General features: G+C 33.5%; 2 protein-coding genes across 6 annotated transcripts; one reads left to right on the forward strand and one right to left on the reverse strand.

Annotated features, from left to right (window-relative positions):
* Nucleotides 1-9,104: 9,104 nt before the first annotated feature.
* LOC114193767 (putative RING-H2 finger protein ATL12) lies at nucleotides 9,105-10,560 on the reverse strand. Its single transcript, XM_028083699.2, has one exon. The coding sequence runs from the start codon at nucleotides 10,392-10,394 to the stop codon at nucleotides 9,195-9,197; it is 1,200 nt and encodes a 399-aa protein (XP_027939500.1). The 5' UTR covers nucleotides 10,395-10,560; the 3' UTR covers nucleotides 9,105-9,194.
* Nucleotides 10,561-15,171: 4,611 nt separating this feature from the next.
* LOC114193701 (putative glycosyltransferase At5g03795) lies at nucleotides 15,172-18,604 on the forward strand. 5 transcript variants are annotated; one of them, XM_028083594.2, is made up of 5 exons: nucleotides 15,172-15,347; nucleotides 16,152-16,973; nucleotides 17,077-17,207; nucleotides 17,302-17,650; nucleotides 17,751-18,604. In XM_028083594.2, exons 2-5 carry the CDS (start codon nucleotides 16,203-16,205, stop codon nucleotides 18,414-18,416), a joined length of 1,917 nt encoding a protein of 638 aa, XP_027939395.1. In that variant the 5' UTR covers nucleotides 15,172-15,347; nucleotides 16,152-16,202; the 3' UTR covers nucleotides 18,417-18,604. The 5 variants fall into 5 exon arrangements, with proteins under 5 accessions (XP_027939395.1, XP_027939398.1, XP_027939396.1 ...); XM_028083597.2 differs by having other exon boundaries at nucleotides 15,216-15,360; XM_028083595.2 differs by having other exon boundaries at nucleotides 15,225-15,365.
* The last annotated feature ends 432 nt before the right edge of the window (nucleotides 18,605-19,036 follow it).

Raw genomic sequence — 19,036 nt, forward strand, 5'->3', positions numbered from 1 at the left:
TGAAAGTGTGTTGTTTAGAGGTGTTTACCTCCAAACTTGGTGATTAAATTGATTCAATTTAAAACATTTTTAAACCTTCAAAAGACATCATATTTTTTTACTAGCCAATTCAACCCCCCCTTCTTGGCATTTCTACCATTTCAAAACTTACATAAATGAGATACTCACACTCTTCATAAGGTTACTATTGAATTGTTAATGCAAATATATGTTAAGATCACTCCATGACTTGCACTTTTCGGAGTCCAAATTGCTAGAGCACTCTCCTACATGTCTCCTCTAGCCTTCCTCCCTAAGTTGGCCTAACCTTTTAGGAACCTTTTCCAATCATTTTTGTTTCCATTCCATCTCCTTTCTTCGATGCATCTTCATCCATGCTACAAGGAAGCTTCATTCAACTATCAAAATCTACCATGAGAGCTTCACTATAGTCAATGGGTCAACCTTATCCATGTTGTTGCTAAGAAGACAAGCCTCACTATTGTGAAAAATCAAAGGGACAAGTTCATTCCAACCAGGGTGCAAAATAGTTGGAGAGTTTGCATCGATTATAGGAGGCTTAATCAAGCAACTAGGAAAGACCACTTGCCATTGTTATTCATTGACCAGATGCTTGAGCGCTTGGCAAGTAAATCCTATTACTATTTCTTGATGGTTTTTCTAGTTATTTTCAAATCCATATTGCTCCCAAGGATCAGGAAAAGACCACATTCACATGCCGCGGACACTTTTGCCTATAGGAGGATGCCTTTTGGCTTATGCAAGGTCGTTGCCACATTCTAATGATGCATGTTTAGCATTTTCAGTGATTTTCTTGAAAATTGCATAAAGGTGTTTACAAATGATTTTACTGTGTATAGATCCTCCTTCGATGCATGTTTAGACAGTTTGGACAATGTTTTGAATAGGTGCATCCAATCTAACCTTGTTCTCAATTTTGAGAAGTGTCATTTCATGGTAGAACAACATATAGTTTTGGGGCATATCATTTCAAGTAAGGGTATAGCAGTTGACCCTGCCAAGATTTATGTTATTTCACAGTTACCTTACCCATATTTTGTGCGAGACGTCCGTTCTTTTCTTGGTCATGCAGGGTTTTACAAGAGCTTTATCCAGGATTTTAGCAAGAAAGCCCTCCTACTGTCCAAGTTACTACAAAAGGATGTTAACTTCATCTTTGATGAAAGATGTAAAGAGGCTTTTGGTTGCCTCAAGAAGGCCTTGACCACTACACCTATCATTTAGGCATTAGATTGGACAGCCCCATTTGAACTCATATCCGATGCATCAAATTATGCCTTGAGAGATATCCTAGCATAGAAGATTGATAAAAAGCCTTGAATGATCTACTACGCCTCCAGGATGTTAGATGTTGCTCATGTGAACTATACCACAGTAGAGAAAGAACTTCTTGCGATTGTCTTTGCCCTTAAGAAGTTTATATCATATTTGCTTTGTTCTCCTGGTGTTGTGTTTATTGACCACGTAGCTTTGAAGTTCCTTTTGAAGAAGGTGGAGTCGAAGTCTCTGCTAATAAGATGGATGCTCTGACTCTAGGAGTTTGATTTGGAGATCCGTGACAAGAGCGAAGCACATAATTTGGTTGTAGACCACCTGATTAGGATCGAAAGGTTTGTTGATGATGTTTCATCGATCCAGGATGACTTTCCCGATGAAAGTTTGTTGACACTCTCTGCGTCTTTTCCCTCACCATGGTTTGCTAATATTTTAAATTATCTTATTACTTCTTGATGAGTCATTATTTTCCCTTATCTAATTGCCCTTTTGTGCCCATCTTGATGCTTGTTTAGTGCTTAATTGTCTTCTATTAGTGCATTTTCCTCAATTGGGCTTCATTGTGCCATTTTTCAGAATTCTGAGTAATTTGGCATTAATTGGTTTAATTTTTGTTTCTAATTGTTTTTAGGTATTTTGTGGAGCAAATTTTGGAGCTTGAACACTAATTTTAAGATGAAGAGAGGGTTGTCACATCATTGTCACGTCTGCACCATAGTATGTCCACATCACTATGCTAACATTTTCAGCCCATAGTGACATTTTTGTAATTCTACTGACCAGAATGACATTTTTGTAATGATGAGTGGTAAAATGACAACTTTGTAAATACTTTGGTTTGTGGTAATGTGACCACGTTTTTTAGGTCTTCTTTTTGATAGGCAGCCACCATCTTCTCCCCAACTCTCCATTTTTTTACGTTTTAAAGAGCACCTAATTGGGGTTTTCACTTTCCACTTATTTTTGACACGTTTTAGAGCATTTTGGAGCATTATGCATACTATTTCAGTCTATTTTCTTCATGGTGGTGATGTATTTTCATTTGCCTTTGCTTTGTAATTTGAATTCCATGGCTTTCTGATATAGTGTATTGACTACTTGAAGGAGATGCAATTAAGCTTTGAGGTTTTGTTTCACATTTGTGTTTTGTCTTTCTTCATCTTGATTCTGTGATGAATTGTTATTCTTATTCTGTTAATTCTTAATTTACAGATTGGGTAATGTGTTCTTGGTTGATTTCATTCATGTTTAATGAATTAGGTTGGCTACCACAAATGAATAGATGTATGTTTTTCTTAATTATGTATTGAAACACGTTTTTACCCTCACTTAGTGGGTTTGAACGAGTGGATTGGGTGAAACCAGAACCCTAATTACTTCACATATGATAAGTGAAATTGCATTCAAATTCAAGGAAGTCAATACTTTTTTGAATTTGTTTTATTAACATATGCAAAATTGTTTAATTTATTTTCATAATTCTGGAAACTGTATCTACCAACCCCCCCCCCCCATTTGTATTGAATTACATATGGAAAATAAACTTTGAATGAAAGGTTTGGTCATTGGGAGACGACCTTGGGTTAACTTTTGGGTATTACATTTACATGTTCTATTTGGTCAGATACGACATCGATCACTTTTATTTTTCCTCCCTTAGCACCTAGAGGTCAATTTGATAAACTTAAGAGCAATGCTAGGTATTATATTTCGGATGACCCATATTTGTGAAAGATATGCAGTGACCAGGTTACCCGGATATGCATTCTGGACCATAGGATTGACTCGGTCCTCCAATTCTGTCATTCATCTACACCTGGTGGTCATCTTGGCACAAAAAGGATAGCTCGTAAGGTGCTAGATTGCGGATTTTACCAGTCCAACATCTTCAAGGATGTGTGGAGGATTTGTAGCACATGTGAACAATGCCAACGAGTTGGAGGAGCCATTTCTTGGAGACAATAGATGCCTCAAACCCATGATATTTTTGGGAGGTCTTTGATGTTTGCGGTATAGATTTCATAGGCCTTTTCTCGGTCTCTTTTGGTTTCACTCACATCCTGCTTGTTGTCGATTATGTTTCAAAAAGGGTGGAAGCCAAAGCCACCAGAACTAATGATGCTCGGGTTGTTATAGACTTTGTTAGGTCTCACATATTTTGCAAGTTTGGAGTTCCTAGAGATATCGTTAGTGATCAGGGCACCCATTTCTACAATAGATCCATAGGGGTTTTGCTTCAAAAGTACATGGTTGTGCACAAGCTTTCTACACCGTATCATCCCCAAACTAACGGGCAAGCCGAGATCTCAAACAGAGAGATTAAAAGGATCTTGAAGAAGATCGTACAGCCCAACCAAAAGGATTGGGCAATAGACTTGAGGACGCTCTTTGGGCACCTATCGGGTTGTCTTTCGTAAGCCATACCACCTACCATTAGAGATAGAGTACTGAGCTTACTAGGTTGTCAAGTCATGCAACTTCTCACTTGATCAAATTGGAGAGGTAAGGAAGTTGTAGTTGAATGAGTTAGATCCATCTGGAAGCATATCAAAATTCCATGTTCTACAAAGACAAGACCAAGAGAATCCTTGATAGCTCCATAGCTAGGAAGGATTTTGTTATCCATCAACAAGTGTTATTATATAACTCCAAACTTGGTCTCGTGGGTGGTAAGTTGTGATCAAAGTGGATTAGTCCTTTTATGGTGACTAATATTTATCCTTATGGTGCAGTTGAGATTAAAAGCCAATCCACTGATAAGAGCTTGAAAGTGAATGGGCATCGTCTGAATTGATGTATGTTTAATCTCAATTTCGTGTTTCTACACCTAAATCGATTATAATCATGCTTAAATGAGTATAGGTTGTTCATAGAATGCTTAATTTGTGGGTGTTAGTTGCTTGAAGTATGTTTTTCTTAATGGTGACTAATGTTTATCCTTATGGTGCAGTTGAGATTAAAAGCCAATCCACTGATAAGAGCTTGAAAGTGAATGGGCATCGTCTGAATTGATGTATGTTTAATCTCAATTTCGTGTTTCTACACCTAAATCAATTATAATCATGCTTAAATGAGTATAGGTTGTTCATAGAATGCTTAATTTGTGGGTGTTAGTTGCTTGAAGTATGCTTTGCTTAATGGCATATTGAACTTGTGTTAGTTATCGATTAGTTGATTAATTTTGGGTTTGATGAGAGCAAATTGGATAGAATAATTAATTATGTAATCTATGATTGGTGAAATTTCAGTTGAATCAAGGAATCAATATGTTTTGAAATCTGTTTAATTAAACTTTGCAATTACGTTTTGTTAATTTTTTGTTTGAATTTCAATCTGCCAAACCAACCCCCCCTTGTTGAATATGGAACATTTAATTGAAAATAGTGGTCATTAAGAGACGATCTTATGGTAACTCCTGAGTACTACATTTATCTATTTTATTTGGTGGGGTACGTCCTCGATCAATAATGAAAAGGAAGAGAATTTAGGATGTGTTCCTAAGGAAACACTAGGCTTCTTTTATAAGATGAAAATTAAGCCCCAAGTTAAGTTCCCACCAATATGGGACTTCTTTTCTAACATTCTCCCTTTTGAAAATTTCGACAAAATTAATCAAATCTTTATACCGTGATTTATTATTTGTCATTATGTCGCAACACTCGAGGTTCCTTTGATGTATCTGAGGATCCTCTTTACAATACTTCAATGCTCTCCACCAGATTTTCCATGAGCCTACTAACCACTCCCACTACTTGTGCAAATATCTGGTCTTGTACAAATCATAGCATACATAAGGCTACCCACCGCCGATGCATACAGAACTCGAGACATCTCCATCCTCTCTACTTTACTGCTAGGAATCATACATGAGGAACAATTGATAGAAAGTGGGGTAGAAATTGGCTTACAATCTTGTATGTTGAAGTGCCGCAAGATTTTTAGTAATCCCATCTTTTCTGTCTCGATGAATTTGCATCCATAAAATCTTATTTATCGCACCCAAGTCCTTCTTATCAAGCTCCCTAGCTAACTATGCCTTCAATTTTTGGATTTGAGCTTTGTTGGGGCTTACCTCTAACATGTTCGAGGATTAGAGAAGAAACTAGGCTTCTCTCACAATAGGAGAAACTAGGCTTCTCTCTTTGAGGAGAAACTAATCGTCTCTCTCAGAGGAGAAACTAGTCAATCTTTTTTCTCAAAGGAGAAACTAGTAGATCTTCTCTTTCACTCTCTCTAAGAGGAGAAACTAATTTTCTCTCTCTCAGAGGAGAAACTAATCTTCTCTCTCAGAGGAGAAACTAATCTTCTCGCTCTTAGAGGAGAAACTAATCTTCTCTCTCGGAAGGGAAACTAATCTTCTCTCTCGGAGGAGAAACTAATCTTCTCTCTCGGAAAAGAAACTAATATTCTCTCTTGGAGAAGAAACTAGTCTTCTTTCTTAGAGGAGAAACTAATCTTCTATCTCAGAGGAGAAACTAATCTTCTCTCTTAGAAGAGAAACTAATCTTCTCTAAGAGGAGAAAATAATCTTCTTTCTCAGAGGAGAAATTAATCTTCTTTCTTTCAAGAAAACTAATCTTTTCTCTTAAATCTCTTAAAGGATAAACAAATATTCTCTCCCTTAAAAAATCTTCTCTCTTCAAGTAAAATAAATGAAAAGGAATAGACTTCTTTTTTAACATGAAAAGTAAATCCCAAGTGAAGTTCCTTTCGATGTAGGACTGCTTTTCTAAAAGAAAAATGATTGAGAATTTAAAATTTTTTGCTAAAGTAAGGATAAATTCGTTTGAGAAAAATGTGTAATAAAAGGACAATTTTTTTATAATCTTTTGAACAAATGCAAGGTTTTTGAAACGCTTAATTGAAAATAGTTTCAACTATAAGTTTTAGAAGTTTTTTTTTCTTTTCTTTATGAATCCAAAATTCTTCATATGCTGAGATTATGAGTATGCTTTTTACCATTGACATTTCTTGAGCTGGTACCTATTGGCATGAGTGGAGTGTATTTCCTCTTTAGTGTGCTAAGTCTTTTTTTTCTCAGATTGTTTTATAATCATTTACAGGTAAATGGAGGAAATTCGTAAATATTTGTGATGGAGTTTAAGATAACTCATATTTTTTTAAGAAAATAATTGTGGAAATAAGTTTTGAAAATTTAGAATTGATAAAAGATTATATTTTCAATGGATTGTTTCTCTTAATCCAACAATTAGTCTAGAATTTTTTAGTAATTGGTATTATGTTCCTTTATTTCGTTTCATTTAATTTCTTTTAAGAACGTTTGCAATATAAGTTTTTTAACATGTGTTTGGTTGAATCCCTTGTTTCTTTTTTTTTCTATTTTTTTTAATAAATTGTTTCATGTGGTGATGTAAGGCCCATTTTCTTTTTTGCCCTTAATGTTTAAGGGCCTAACCTTAACTGTTGGGCTTAAGGTCAGCCCTAGGGCAGCCCCCAAGTTCTCCAGAAACCCCAGTTGCCCTTTCACTTCCCATTCTACCTCTCAACTCTCAAATAGCTAATTTCCCCTCTCTTTTTTCTTTGATAGAGAGCTCTGCTAGGGTTTGATCAAGACTCTTCTCTGAGCTAGCTAAGTTCCATTTAATCCATGTAAGTTAATCCTCAACTGGTAGTTTCTCTTCCCTAGCTTTGTTGTGGTGGTTCTGATTAGGGTCATCTCAGTAATCTCGTTTTTGTTCTAATGTCGGTGTTTTCAACTCACAAATTTGTTCCTAGAGCTGTAGTGCTCATTTGTTGGGCGCTTATGAGCGAGGGGTTCCTCTTGTCAGAGCGAGAGCTCTATAGCTTGAGCGAGATTGACAAGGTTAAGTGAATATGTGTATGTTTCATGTGATTGGATGAAGTGTGCTTTAAACTGTTGAAGTTTTGAGGCCATATACACTCTATATGATATAATTGGGGTTGGAAGTCGATGTGTTTGGTATGAGTTTGTCATCATATATGTTTGGATAGTTGGTTGTTTATATATATATTAGCATGGGATTGGTATGCATGAAAACTCTATGATTGATTTGGTGAAACATGGACAAGTTATGTGTAGGACGTAATCCCATGACTCTCATGGTGGGAGCTCATAATGGTGCCTTATCATATGGATGTAATCCCATGGACCCTCTTAGGGGGAGTCAATGGTGGTGCCTCATCTATTGGACTTAATTCCATGAACCTCGGGGTGAAAGTTCATGGTGGTGCCTCAATATAAGGACGTAATTCCACGAGGGTATCATGGTGGTGCCTCAATATAAGGACGTAATTCCACGAAGACCTCGTGGTGGTGCCTCATGTATGGACATAATTCCACGAAGGCCTCGTGGTGGTGCCTCACTGCTAGGACGTAATTCCACAGTCTTATGGTGGTGCCTCATTGTATGTATCCGGATAGTCAAGTAAAAGTCTTAAGTGGTTTGGGTATATCATGTGTGGGTATCTGTTAATTATGTTTGGTTTTGAACTTACTTGCTGAGTGTTATAATATAAGGATTTGTTACACTAGCTTACCCTTTTGCTTGCTTGTATGTTGTGTGTGGCTTTCTCCATTGCGATGATCATCAATTTTATTGATGTGAGCAGATATGAGAACTCCTGACAGTGGTAATGATAGTAGAGATGCTGCAGTTTGATGGTTATGGATGGGTATCAGGCTCACTATGGGGCCAGTAGCTGAAGGAGTTTTATTAGTTAGATTTTCTCTTGTTCTGGACAAGAACTTGTGCTGCTTTTGAACTATTGTACTTATGTTAGGCAATGTGGTGCCTCTTTTCTTTTGTTATGAATAAGTTTGGGGTATTGTGTACCTTCATATACCAATTTTCGTAATCTCTGGATATTTATGTATGTGGCGTTTTATTAAATTGGATTTATCTATTTAAAATAGGACGTTACATTCTTTGTATCATTTTGATCAAATGATGTATTATAACTTTTATTAGTTTATAAAAAAGAAATTCATTAGAATTTAAAAAATTGAAGTAAACAAACATTTAAAATATATTTTAATTTGAATATTTGTTTTCCTTTTATATTTGTTTTAAATAATTTTAAATTTTATCAACTAGGTTTCATTAATGTTTGTAAATTTAATAAATGTGTTGGTTCTCATGAAATTTTATTTGGTATTATAATCTAAAATGTAAACAATTATAATTTATTTTAAAATATTTGATAATATTATGTTTCCTTTACCATAATTTTGTATTATTTTATAAAAATTAATTAAAATTAATATTGAAGTAATAAGAAAATAGGTATAGGTATGTGTACGAAATTATACCCGTTACCCGGTGGAGATGGGGATGGGACAAAAGTTTGATACCTGTTAAATCTGGGTATGGGGATGGGGATGGATTTTTTTACGGAAATGGATATGAGATAATGAAACCCATGCCCGCCTTGTAGTGTTGCCATCCCTAGTCTTGGCTCAACTTAGACGCATGTTGATTTTGAATTTTCACAATCCAAAAAAAAAATTTATCCAATCCAAATCAAATTAAGTGGATTAAGTTTAGATTTTGAAAATCCATAAAATAATGCAATCCAAATACATTTAAGTGGATTAGATTTAAAATCCGAAATTATAAATTTAGATTTGAGATAAATCAATTTAAATGAACTTAAAATAATATAAATTTAAATTATTATAGATTAGATTTTAAAATTTAAATTTCTTGTCCACCCTTAAATTTAGTGAAAGGGATCACGTTGATTTTTTTATAACAGGAATGGAAACTACAGCACAAAAATTGAGGGACCGTAAATTGAATAATTTCGAAAAAATTTGGACAAAAAACACTATTAAACTTTTATCTGTATATATATATCTTCAATTAAAAACACTAAAAAGTAAATTTACACTTCTTGCTGGATTACAAAGTTCCAAATCAAACATCCGATGCTAAATGTTTTATCTCTAAATCTGTTGAATTTCTTTCTTGTCCTGCAAACCATTGCACTGTTCGTTGAGCAATTGCCAACCAAATCCTCCTCATCCTCTCTTCCCTCTCGTTATTCCCACTTGATGCCTCACCTGCTTCCATGCTATTCTGCTTGCATATTTCTTTGAACCTTGGAACATGAGCAATATCAGACATTGATCTCTTCTCAGCTGTGTTCAATAACGTAATTGAACTTTCATCCTCATTGAAAACAGAGGAAAGGCTCGAATTTCCACAAAAAAACTCATTCGAGGGAGAGAATCTTCCGATTGAAGCGTGATGAATCATCTCACTCTTCAAAGATAACATGTCCGAAGAGTTAAGATCACTCCACCTGCTTCTTCTAACAGCATCAGAGACAACAATTTTGTGATAGAACTTATGCACGGGTGTCCCATTTGTGCCACAAACCTCTTGGTCAACGAGAAGCTTCTTTTTGTTGCTCCAACCCAAATTCCAAAACCTGTTTCCAATGTTAAACCTTGATGATGATGATGATGAGCCTTGATGGGAAGAAGGTTCCCTGTGAACAAAGATTTCAACGTTAGTGTCCTCTGTTAAATTTGAAGGAACTCTCAGGGACCTTGAACTGATTGAGTAGGTGAAGTTCTTGATGTCTAAGGGGTCAATATTATTCCTGCAAAGAGGGCATGTAGAGTGGCTTTCAAACCACTTGTCAATGCAATTCATGTGGAAAGCATGTTTGCACTTTGGCAAGAGCCTAAGAATCTCTGTGTCCTCAAACTGTGACAAGCACACTGTGCACTCTAGCCCTTGTTTGGACCCTTTGAGGGAAGAGAACATGAAAAATGGAAGTGCTTCAATCACTTTTCTGTCAATCCCTGAACTTCTTGATCTTGACCGTGCTTGTGCTTGAAAATCTGGTGAATCATGGCTCCTTCTGGTAAGCTCAAGAGGGATGCTTCTGCGGAACCTTATATAGACAAGTAAGAGAAATGATATAGTGAACAATATTGAAAGGGCCACTACTACAACCATCTTGCTTGGATGAACAGGTTCAGGAAAATCTTGCACGGTATCTGTGTCATCGTTTTGTGCTTGAACATTAGAAATGAAAGAAAGAACCATGATGATGAACACTGGTGAATGGTTCTTGAAAGGCATGTTCATGAAAATTGAGATCATGCCACTAGTGATTCTCTGGTTTTGTTATGTTGGCTTCCCTAATGTTGACATTTCTGGGTTGAAATGCATATTTGCAAATCATATTTAGAGCTATATCTATCTGTATCTGATGAATGTAGACAATGAGAAAGTTTTAAATGTTGGCTTTTAATTAGTTTTACAGTCCCCAACAAGGAAGGTTCATCTGTTTGTTGGTTTATGCAATGAAGGCATCAAAAATTAATTAAGAATATCTTGAGATCAGTGACGACAAATGGGTACATCATCTGCAACTGTGGCTGATGGAAAATTTAGAAATTTCTGTGTAAATTTTCTCCTTTTTTATTATTATTATTATTATTATTTGTTTTTCTATAAGAAAATTATTTTTTGAAAAAGTTTTGTTCACAAACTTTTAATAATGTACTGGTGACGGTATTTCAAAAGACAAAAAAAAAATGTTTGATGTAATTTAGAAAGATGAGAAAAATATTTGGTCAGTGTTAAAAAATAAACTTTGTTTGTCACAAACTCTTTCTATATTTCACAATTTACAAATCTTACTGTATAAACCAATTTCTTAAAGTTAAATTCAGTTAAAGGTTATTTCTTAACACATAATTCCAGTTTTCGTTTTCTTCTAATTTTGTTTTAATGTATTTTTTGTGTTTTTTTTTTATTTTCACCAAGAAATAGAGTGTGCATTGATAAGTATTCAATTAAATATGTATTGTTAGGTAGATTTCGAAATCACACCCAGCAATGGCATCGTTTACTTTTCTATTTGAAAGATCCATTTGCATGAGATTCAACTTTTTTTTAATTATCTACTCTATAGGTCAAGTTGCAAGGTTTGACGCTACTTAAAATACTGTGACATGTGAAGCCAAGTTTTTAGAGGGGTAGTTCTGGAAGTGTGCCTCCATAAACAACAACAAAATGAAGTATAGAAACTTTTTTTTTTTTGTACAAAATTATACGTTCAACAACTTTTATTTTGGGTTTAAAAATTTCTTGTGGTGTCCGTCAGACGCGCCTTCTGAAGGAAAAATAAACAAGAAAACTTTTATTACGAAATTTTTTGTATTTTAATTGATCAAAATCTTCTAATGATTTTTTACAAATTGCCTTGTGTACGCTGATTGCCACTGATCTTAGTTAAGGAAACAACTCAGAAATTCAAATCACAACCAAAATTTAACAAGCAAATATGTGTAACTTGTTTACGCAAAAGAGATAGGTATCGAAACATGTTTCTAACAAATAGAAAAATATGCTAGAGGATAAAAATCTAATAGCAAATTTTGAATTCAAACATGGAGAAACAACACATAACTTTCATTTTTCATGGATTCATATAAGAAAGATTTGTAAAGTCTTTTAGGACCGGTTCTAATAGAATTAGGAATTTATAAAGAAAGTATACATGACTTTAAAAAAACTTTGAAGATTGAACCACATTTAAGTAAAGCAAAACCTGTACATAGAATTAATGGTGAGATGGATTAGATTTTTCAATATCCCTTTATATCTAATTTTTCCATCGATGACTCGAATGACCTTTGATTCGGCCGACTTGGTTGGCTTTTGACTATACTGACTTCATCAATATATGGTCTAACGGACTCGGTTGAACATTGACCAAGTCCGATTCATGTCAACTTTTAATAAAGGTCCAACCTTCGATCGAGACCAATTCAAATTGACCTTACTTCTAAGTGAGCATAGGTTGACGTTCAATTGAGATTGATGACGTCTGATCTTTGATCATGATTAACTCAAGTTAATGCTCGATCGATAGATGGATAGAGAACATGGGACGTGAGAGCTGAAAGATACACACTTCATAACATTTTTCAATTTTTCTAGTATTGAGTAGATTTTCTCTTAAGTTTACAAGAAATTCTGGTGTACCTAGTTAGCTAGAAGAAATTGAGCTCCTTAGTCACTGCCATACCAGCATTTGGAAGCGTTAGGAGCGATTACCCACTTCGTAGCATATGATTTTGTTATCCCTTCTCTATCGAAACTGGTTTTGGTTTTTAGGTATGGTTTTGATTCTGTGCAATGCGTGTACTTAGGCATATCTCCCTAGTATAGTGGTAAAGATATAAGATGAAGTGATATTGGTTTTTGTCCTTGATGAACAACGGCAGACCTTAGGGGCCATGGTCTCCCAAGATTTTTAAATTTTTTTAAATATTTTTTAGAATATTTTTTTTATTTTTTAAATTGATTTTTATTTTTTTTATAAAATATAATATTTAATATTAATAAATAATAAAATAAAAAATTAAACATAATAAAAAATAATAAAATTTATTGAGATTTTTTTTGTTTGTTTTTCATTTTAAGTTTCTCACATATTATATTCATTTATTACTTTTGCATCTCTTCTTTTATTTTTTGTTTAAAAAAGAATGAGAAAGTTAGACATAAATTCATTTTCGCATTGTCAATTCTCATCCATTTTCTGAATTTTTTATATATTTATTTTTTTATGAATATAAAAAGAAAAGTTATGTACTATATGTTTTTTCATAACAATCTCTTAACTGTGATTTGATCATCATATTTGTTTCTTTAGTAATTAAGTATCTCAATCTTTGGTTAGATTTTGATAAAATATTTTTTAGTCTTAACTTTTCTAAATAGGTATATTGATGAAAAATAAAATAATAGATTCACTTTTGTAAAGTGATAAAAGAAGATACTCTTGAAGATGAAAATAATACAAATCTTCACCTATTTTTCAAGCATGCTAAAAATTCAATTGTTGAATTAGAGAATCATTTCTTAAAATTCAAAAAATTATAAGTGGGAAAGTTTCATATTAATTCTTTTAAATTATAGGCGGAATGTTTCAGATTAAATCTTTAGAACTTATGATAAGAAAACGTTTTCAAATATGGAAATATACAGGAAGAGAGATGAAATTAGAAAAACTTATTTAAAATGAGTTTTATATCAAATACAATTTTACAACTATAATTTAAAAAAAAAAACATACAAAAATTTTAATACTAAATTATATATACTTTTAAATATTAGTAATAATAATTAAATATATAAAATTTGAGTATATTATTTTCATTCTTCAAACTTTCTTATTAAAATTCGCCAGTCTCGATGAAATGGCCTCCCCAATTCTCATGTGTGAAGGTTAGAGGAATAGAGTGTTTGATTGAACGAAGGAGGGACTAGTTCAGTGCATCGAGCCACCGAAGAAGGAACTGAAACACGCACAAAAATAATTTGAAAAACACAAAAACAAAGGAGAAAAACTTGCCGCAGTGATGATCCAAAAATTGAACCCAAAACGAAAACAAAAGAAAGTACCCAAATAAGAAATAAATAAAAAAACATTTGTTCCAGATTCATCTATCTTGAAAGACTTTATTTTTTAAACATTTCAAAAAAGGTCTTCCGGAACAAGACGTCTAAGACGTCTAAAGGTACTATAACATTTGAAAGTTATCTAATAATGCCATAGTCATCTTAATCTTTATAATAACGTTTAATGCTTCTTGAGACTCTATCTTGTTCAACGATAAAGTGTGTCCGAATTGATGTTATTAAGATTCATCCAAAACATGAAATTGTTACCTGTTATGAACGATATATGTTTTCTCAATCAAATTGGAAAGTGAAACTGTGGATCCATATAAAGTTAGAGTTCAATTAAAATCTTGTTCATGGTATGAATAACGTATGAGTAAGACTTGAGATATTCAAAAATCTCCTAAAAAGTCTTCTAATATTTAAAATTAAATATCCTAGTCTTTGATTTGTACATAACTAGAGATCATTAAATACCCACTCCTCTGTTTCATCTTTCAATGTATATATGCTTTGGACAATTGTATGAATGTGGTAGACAAATATATGAAGATAGTAAGCTCTCAAAGTAGTCATATTTTTTCTTTTCTGTGAACATCCTCAATATGCAAACATTGACAAATAGATATAAAATTTCAAGCCTACTTCATTTGTTTTTGTCTAAGATAAGTGATAAATTTTACGCAAACAATTTATTCATAATTATTATAATCAAAATTTAAAAGTATATTTAGAAATCATGATTCTTTACGTAATTAAACGATAATATGTTTATAATAAACAAAATTTATCTACTTTTTGTAATTCACTTTTCTTTTTTTTTTTTTTGCATTTGAGTGTCTTTTATTGTATAATTTATATTTTTAACGAGTATATATATAAAATATATTTTTTATTATTGTGTTAATTTCAACTTTTATATTTGAAGGACAAATGATAGTTTAAAATATAATTTCGCTTTTAACTTATTTGTCATTATCCTTTATTACTTTTTACTTTTTTTTTTCTTCACAAATATGAAAATTTGTAGTTTTTATGATTATTTTATTCTCACAATGTGTAATAAATGTAGTGTGTATCATAATATCATTACTCACAACAAAGTCAGACGTCAATTTTTGTATATTTAAATAGGTACTATATTGTTTTTCGAAAAACAAGAGGTCGAAGAATAAAGTAATAAAAGCTAAATTATTGTATTTTTACTTATAAATTTTGATGTTAAAGGACACATTTTCCCATATATTATTTCTTTTGACATATTTTTTCAGTATTGATTAAAATATATTAAGTATTTATAAAAAAATTTAAATAATGTGTATAAGATTCATAAATTTATATAACTTTTAATAAACTTTAGTAAGTAATAAGAGAAAATGTTTTGTTAACAACATTTTTGAAGTTAATAAGGCGAGAGAGGCTTGTTTTGTTGGTAAGCGTGAAATTGGAAATTCTGGTTGCTTTCTTGGAGCGGTGACTAATGGGTGTTGTGTCAGTATATGATAACTTCTGCCATTTTCCTCTGAAATTTTTGGATATATAAATTCAGTCACGTTCTTACGGTTCCAACTTGGAGAACTCAACCTGTGAATGAAAGAGCGTTGAAGGAACGGAACCTCCAACATCAACATCAGTGTATGTGCCACACGTAAGGTTCCGAGCCAATGTTTAACTCTTGTTTTACTTTTCATTAGTGTTAAGTTAAATAACTCTTCACGCACCCCACCTTGGTCTTTGCATGCAAAAGAATGAGTGAAAAAGAACAAATCTTGCAACCTTGGTTCCCTGATTAACATCGAGTAGGCACAGGATTCTGTTTTTCTTGTGCGTATATCCAAAGAGGTGCTCAAATTTTTAAGTGCATTTCTGCAAGTTATTTCTTTTCGTTTTTTTTTTCTTTTGATCTTTTTTTCTTCTTAGTTTCATGTATTGGGAATTACAAAAAAGTACTGATTATTAAAGTAGCCTCTAGTTTGGAGTTAGACTTGTGGGTTGAATTGGGATTTGCATGCTGTATCTGTCATTAGAATTAAACTTTTCTTGTTTGCATGTTGGTGTAAACTGTTAGTTTGGTGTCTGGTAAGTGGTAAGATAGCATCTTGGTGCTTTTTGTGTTAGGAAGATGCTGCATATGTTGTGCTTCAAAGTTGGTATCAGTTTGGGTCTTTTCGCCACTCTGGTTGTTGATCTGTTAGTGTTTTTCTTAGGCCATTTGTATCTTAGTTACAGCCACAACTTTTTTTCATTTGAAACATTGATAAATCTGTTTCTAAAAGTGAATTCTGCTCTAGTCTTTAATTTGGTTACCCCTTTTTGCTTTCTTTCAATTTTGCTATGGCTCTCTGTATTTAAGTCTCACTTGTTTGAGACGTACAGAACAAAAGTATGCATATTTTTCATGTAACAGTGATATCATAATTTTTCTGGTATTATCTGCAGAGAGGCTATGAGCATTCTCTTCAACGGAAATAATTGAAGAATTTCAGCTAAATGGGTCAAGAACTTTTATCCTTGTTTCAGCTGGAAACAAAGAGAATGCTATGGCTTATTGGCATTACCTATGCGGTCATCTTAACTTTTCACTACCTTGAGTTTCCATATGGAACTGTTTTAGTCTCTGTGTTCTCTGCTGACAATAGAACTTTCAAGTCTTCAGATGTGCCCTCCAAATCCAAATTGGTTACTAATGTCACACTTTTCAAGCCATCAAACTTTGCTCTTGACCATGCCTTTGAGATTGACAATAAAACTTTGATCTTTGGGCAAAATGAGACCACTCCAAGAACTAGTTTTGTCTTGGAACCAGGACGCACATCAAACAAATCTTTAGGATTTAATGGCTCTGACCATAGTTCCACGGTCGAAAGTATTGCGAGAGCAGACAGAAAATCTGAATCACACCAGGCAGAAGATTCTCAAACTTGCAGTTTTAACAAAACTATCAGCTTGAATTTCTCTGCAAACCGTTTCCAAGAAGACACCCTTTTATCACCTGAGCAAAAATCTGAAAGTACATATTCGACTAATGTGAGCACAGATATTACCACTGTAGTGATATCAAATGATTCCACCATATCTTTATTTCAGAAAGACAACATAACTAACTCCATAAAGGAAATGAGTGTTAGTTCATCACTAAATGGTGCTAAGGTCCGTGTGCCTAGTGAGAATAAAGATTATCATACACCAGTTCCGGAAGTTACAACAGTATTTCAAATGAAGAAACTTTTACATCAAAGGCACACTTCGTATCGCTCTATGGTATGTGAGTAAATTGTGATGTTTCAGCTTTATTATAATGTGACTAAATTTTTTTTACTTTTTGATATTACAGTGTTCTTTTATGCTTTTAATTTTATTTTAGAGACCAAGGTGGTTTTCAGCTGTTGATGAAGAGCTACTGCACGCGAGATCAGAGATTGAAAATGCACCAATTGTAAAGAAGGATCCAAATTTTTATGGTCCAATTTATCATAATGTTTCCATGTTCAAGAGGTAGTGTTTCATCGATTCCATGTTCAGGATGCTTGACTTTTATTTAATATTTCACTTTTTGAATAGTCTTGTGACTGTAAAATTTTCATTTCAGGAGCTATGAACTAATGGAAAAGACTCTAAAAGTGTATGTATACACAGAAGGAGCTAGGCCAATAATGCACTCGCCATTTTTCACTGGACTTTATGCTTCTGAGGGATGGTTTATGAAGCAAATGGAAGCCAATGAGAGATTTGTAACTAGAGACCCAAAGAAGGCCCACTTGTTTTACTTACCTTTCAGTTCTCGAATGCTGGAGGAAGCATTGTACGTGCAGGGTTCTCACAGTCATAAGAACCTTATTCAGTATCTTCATAACTATGTAGAAATGATTGCAGAAAAATATACTTTCTGGAACAGAACTGGTGGTGCTGATCATTTCCTCGTTGGTTGCCATGACTGGGTATGCTTCTTCGGATTAAACTCTTATATTAGATATTTTCTATCACATTTGTCTCATCCCAGGATTATGTTATGATAAAAAATGCTTCTCCATTATGCAGGCCCCTGGAGAAACTAAGGTTGAAATGGCTAATTGCATAAGGGCTCTTTGTAATGCTGATGTGAAAGAAGGATTTGTTTTCGGGAAGGATGCGTCTCTTCCGGAAACTTATGTCCGGAATGCTCAAATCCCCACTAAGGATCTTGGCGGAAATTCAGCTTCAAAGAGGCCAATTCTGGCTTTTTTTGCAGGGAGCATGCATGGATATGTGAGGCCAATTTTGCTGAAGCACTGGGAAAACAAAGACCCTGACATGAAAATCTTCGGGAGATTGCCAAAGTCAAAGGGAAACAGAAACTACATTCAGTACATGAAGAGCAGCAAGTACTGCATTTGTGCCAAAGGCTATGAAGTGAACAGTCCAAGAGTAGTGGAAGCTCTTTTCTACGAATGTGTTCCTGTGATAATATCTGACAATTTTGTGCCACCCTTTTTCGAGGTTCTGAATTGGGAATCCTTTGCAGTGATTGTTCAGGAGAAGGATATTCCTAATCTGAAGAACATACTCCTTTCTATCCCGGAAAAGGAGTATCTTCGATTGCAGATGAGGATAAGAAAGGTGCAGCACCATTTTCTTTGGCACAGGAACCCTGTCAGGTATGATATATTTCATATGATACTTCATTCCGTTTGGTACAACAGAATCTTCTCTGCACCAACTAGGTAGTGAATTTGTATATTTTTGTTTTCTTTTTCTTGGTTTGTGTAAGTTGAGCAATTTTTGTCATCAAATCAAATATTGACAAGGCCATTTTGCTGTGTACCAGCTTTGAATGTTTGTTCATAAATAAGCAAAAAAAAAAAATGTATAGTTTTCCAGTGGTGATTCAAATTTTACTATTATCTTCCTCTCAATACATTTGCATGGCTATATCTTGTACTCCTTGCCCATGAATGTCTCTTTTACAAGATGTGAAGGGCATTCATTTCCAATAATGGTTTTTTAAAACAAAGTTAAGTACAACGATTTATTGGAAACATTTAGTATACTGGACTCGAAAATTAATATATAGAATGTTACAAAGACATATATCATACATATTTGTGAAAACTAATATTTATATAAATACTAGTATGTGTACCGTGTAATCTACGACGGTATCTTTTTTTAAATATTAGTTGTGTGTTCGTATTTTTTAATTTTTAAGATTTTTTAATTTTAAAAAAATGTGTGTTTTTATTTTTTAATTTTCAAAAAAGATTTAAGTGAAAGTATTTTTTAATTTTTAAGATATGTGTGTTTCTATTTTCTAATTTTCAAAAGATTTAAGTAAAAATTAATAACAA

The sequence above is a fragment of the Vigna unguiculata genome, chromosome 8 (genome assembly GCF_037176805.1).
Source record: "Vigna unguiculata cultivar grain cowpea cultivar isolate G323 ecotype 2 chromosome 8, ASM3717680v1, whole genome shotgun sequence".
Lineage (NCBI taxonomy): Eukaryota > Viridiplantae > Streptophyta > Magnoliopsida > Fabales > Fabaceae > Vigna > Vigna unguiculata.

Excerpts from the sequence above, each read along its gene's own strand:
- LOC114193767 (XM_028083699.2), bottom strand. The coding sequence starts at position 10,394 with ATGATCTCAATTTTCATGAACATGCCTTTCAAGAACCATTCACCAGTG.
- LOC114193701 (XM_028083594.2), top strand. The coding sequence starts at position 16,203 with ATGGGTCAAGAACTTTTATCCTTGTTTCAGCTGGAAACAAAGAGAATG. Across the intron at positions 16,974-17,076 it reads ACACTTCGTATCGCTCTATG|AGACCAAGGTGGTTTTCAGC; the intron begins GTATGTGAGTAA and ends ATTTTATTTTAG. Across the intron at positions 17,208-17,301 it reads AATGTTTCCATGTTCAAGAG|GAGCTATGAACTAATGGAAA; the intron begins GTAGTGTTTCAT and ends TTTTCATTTCAG.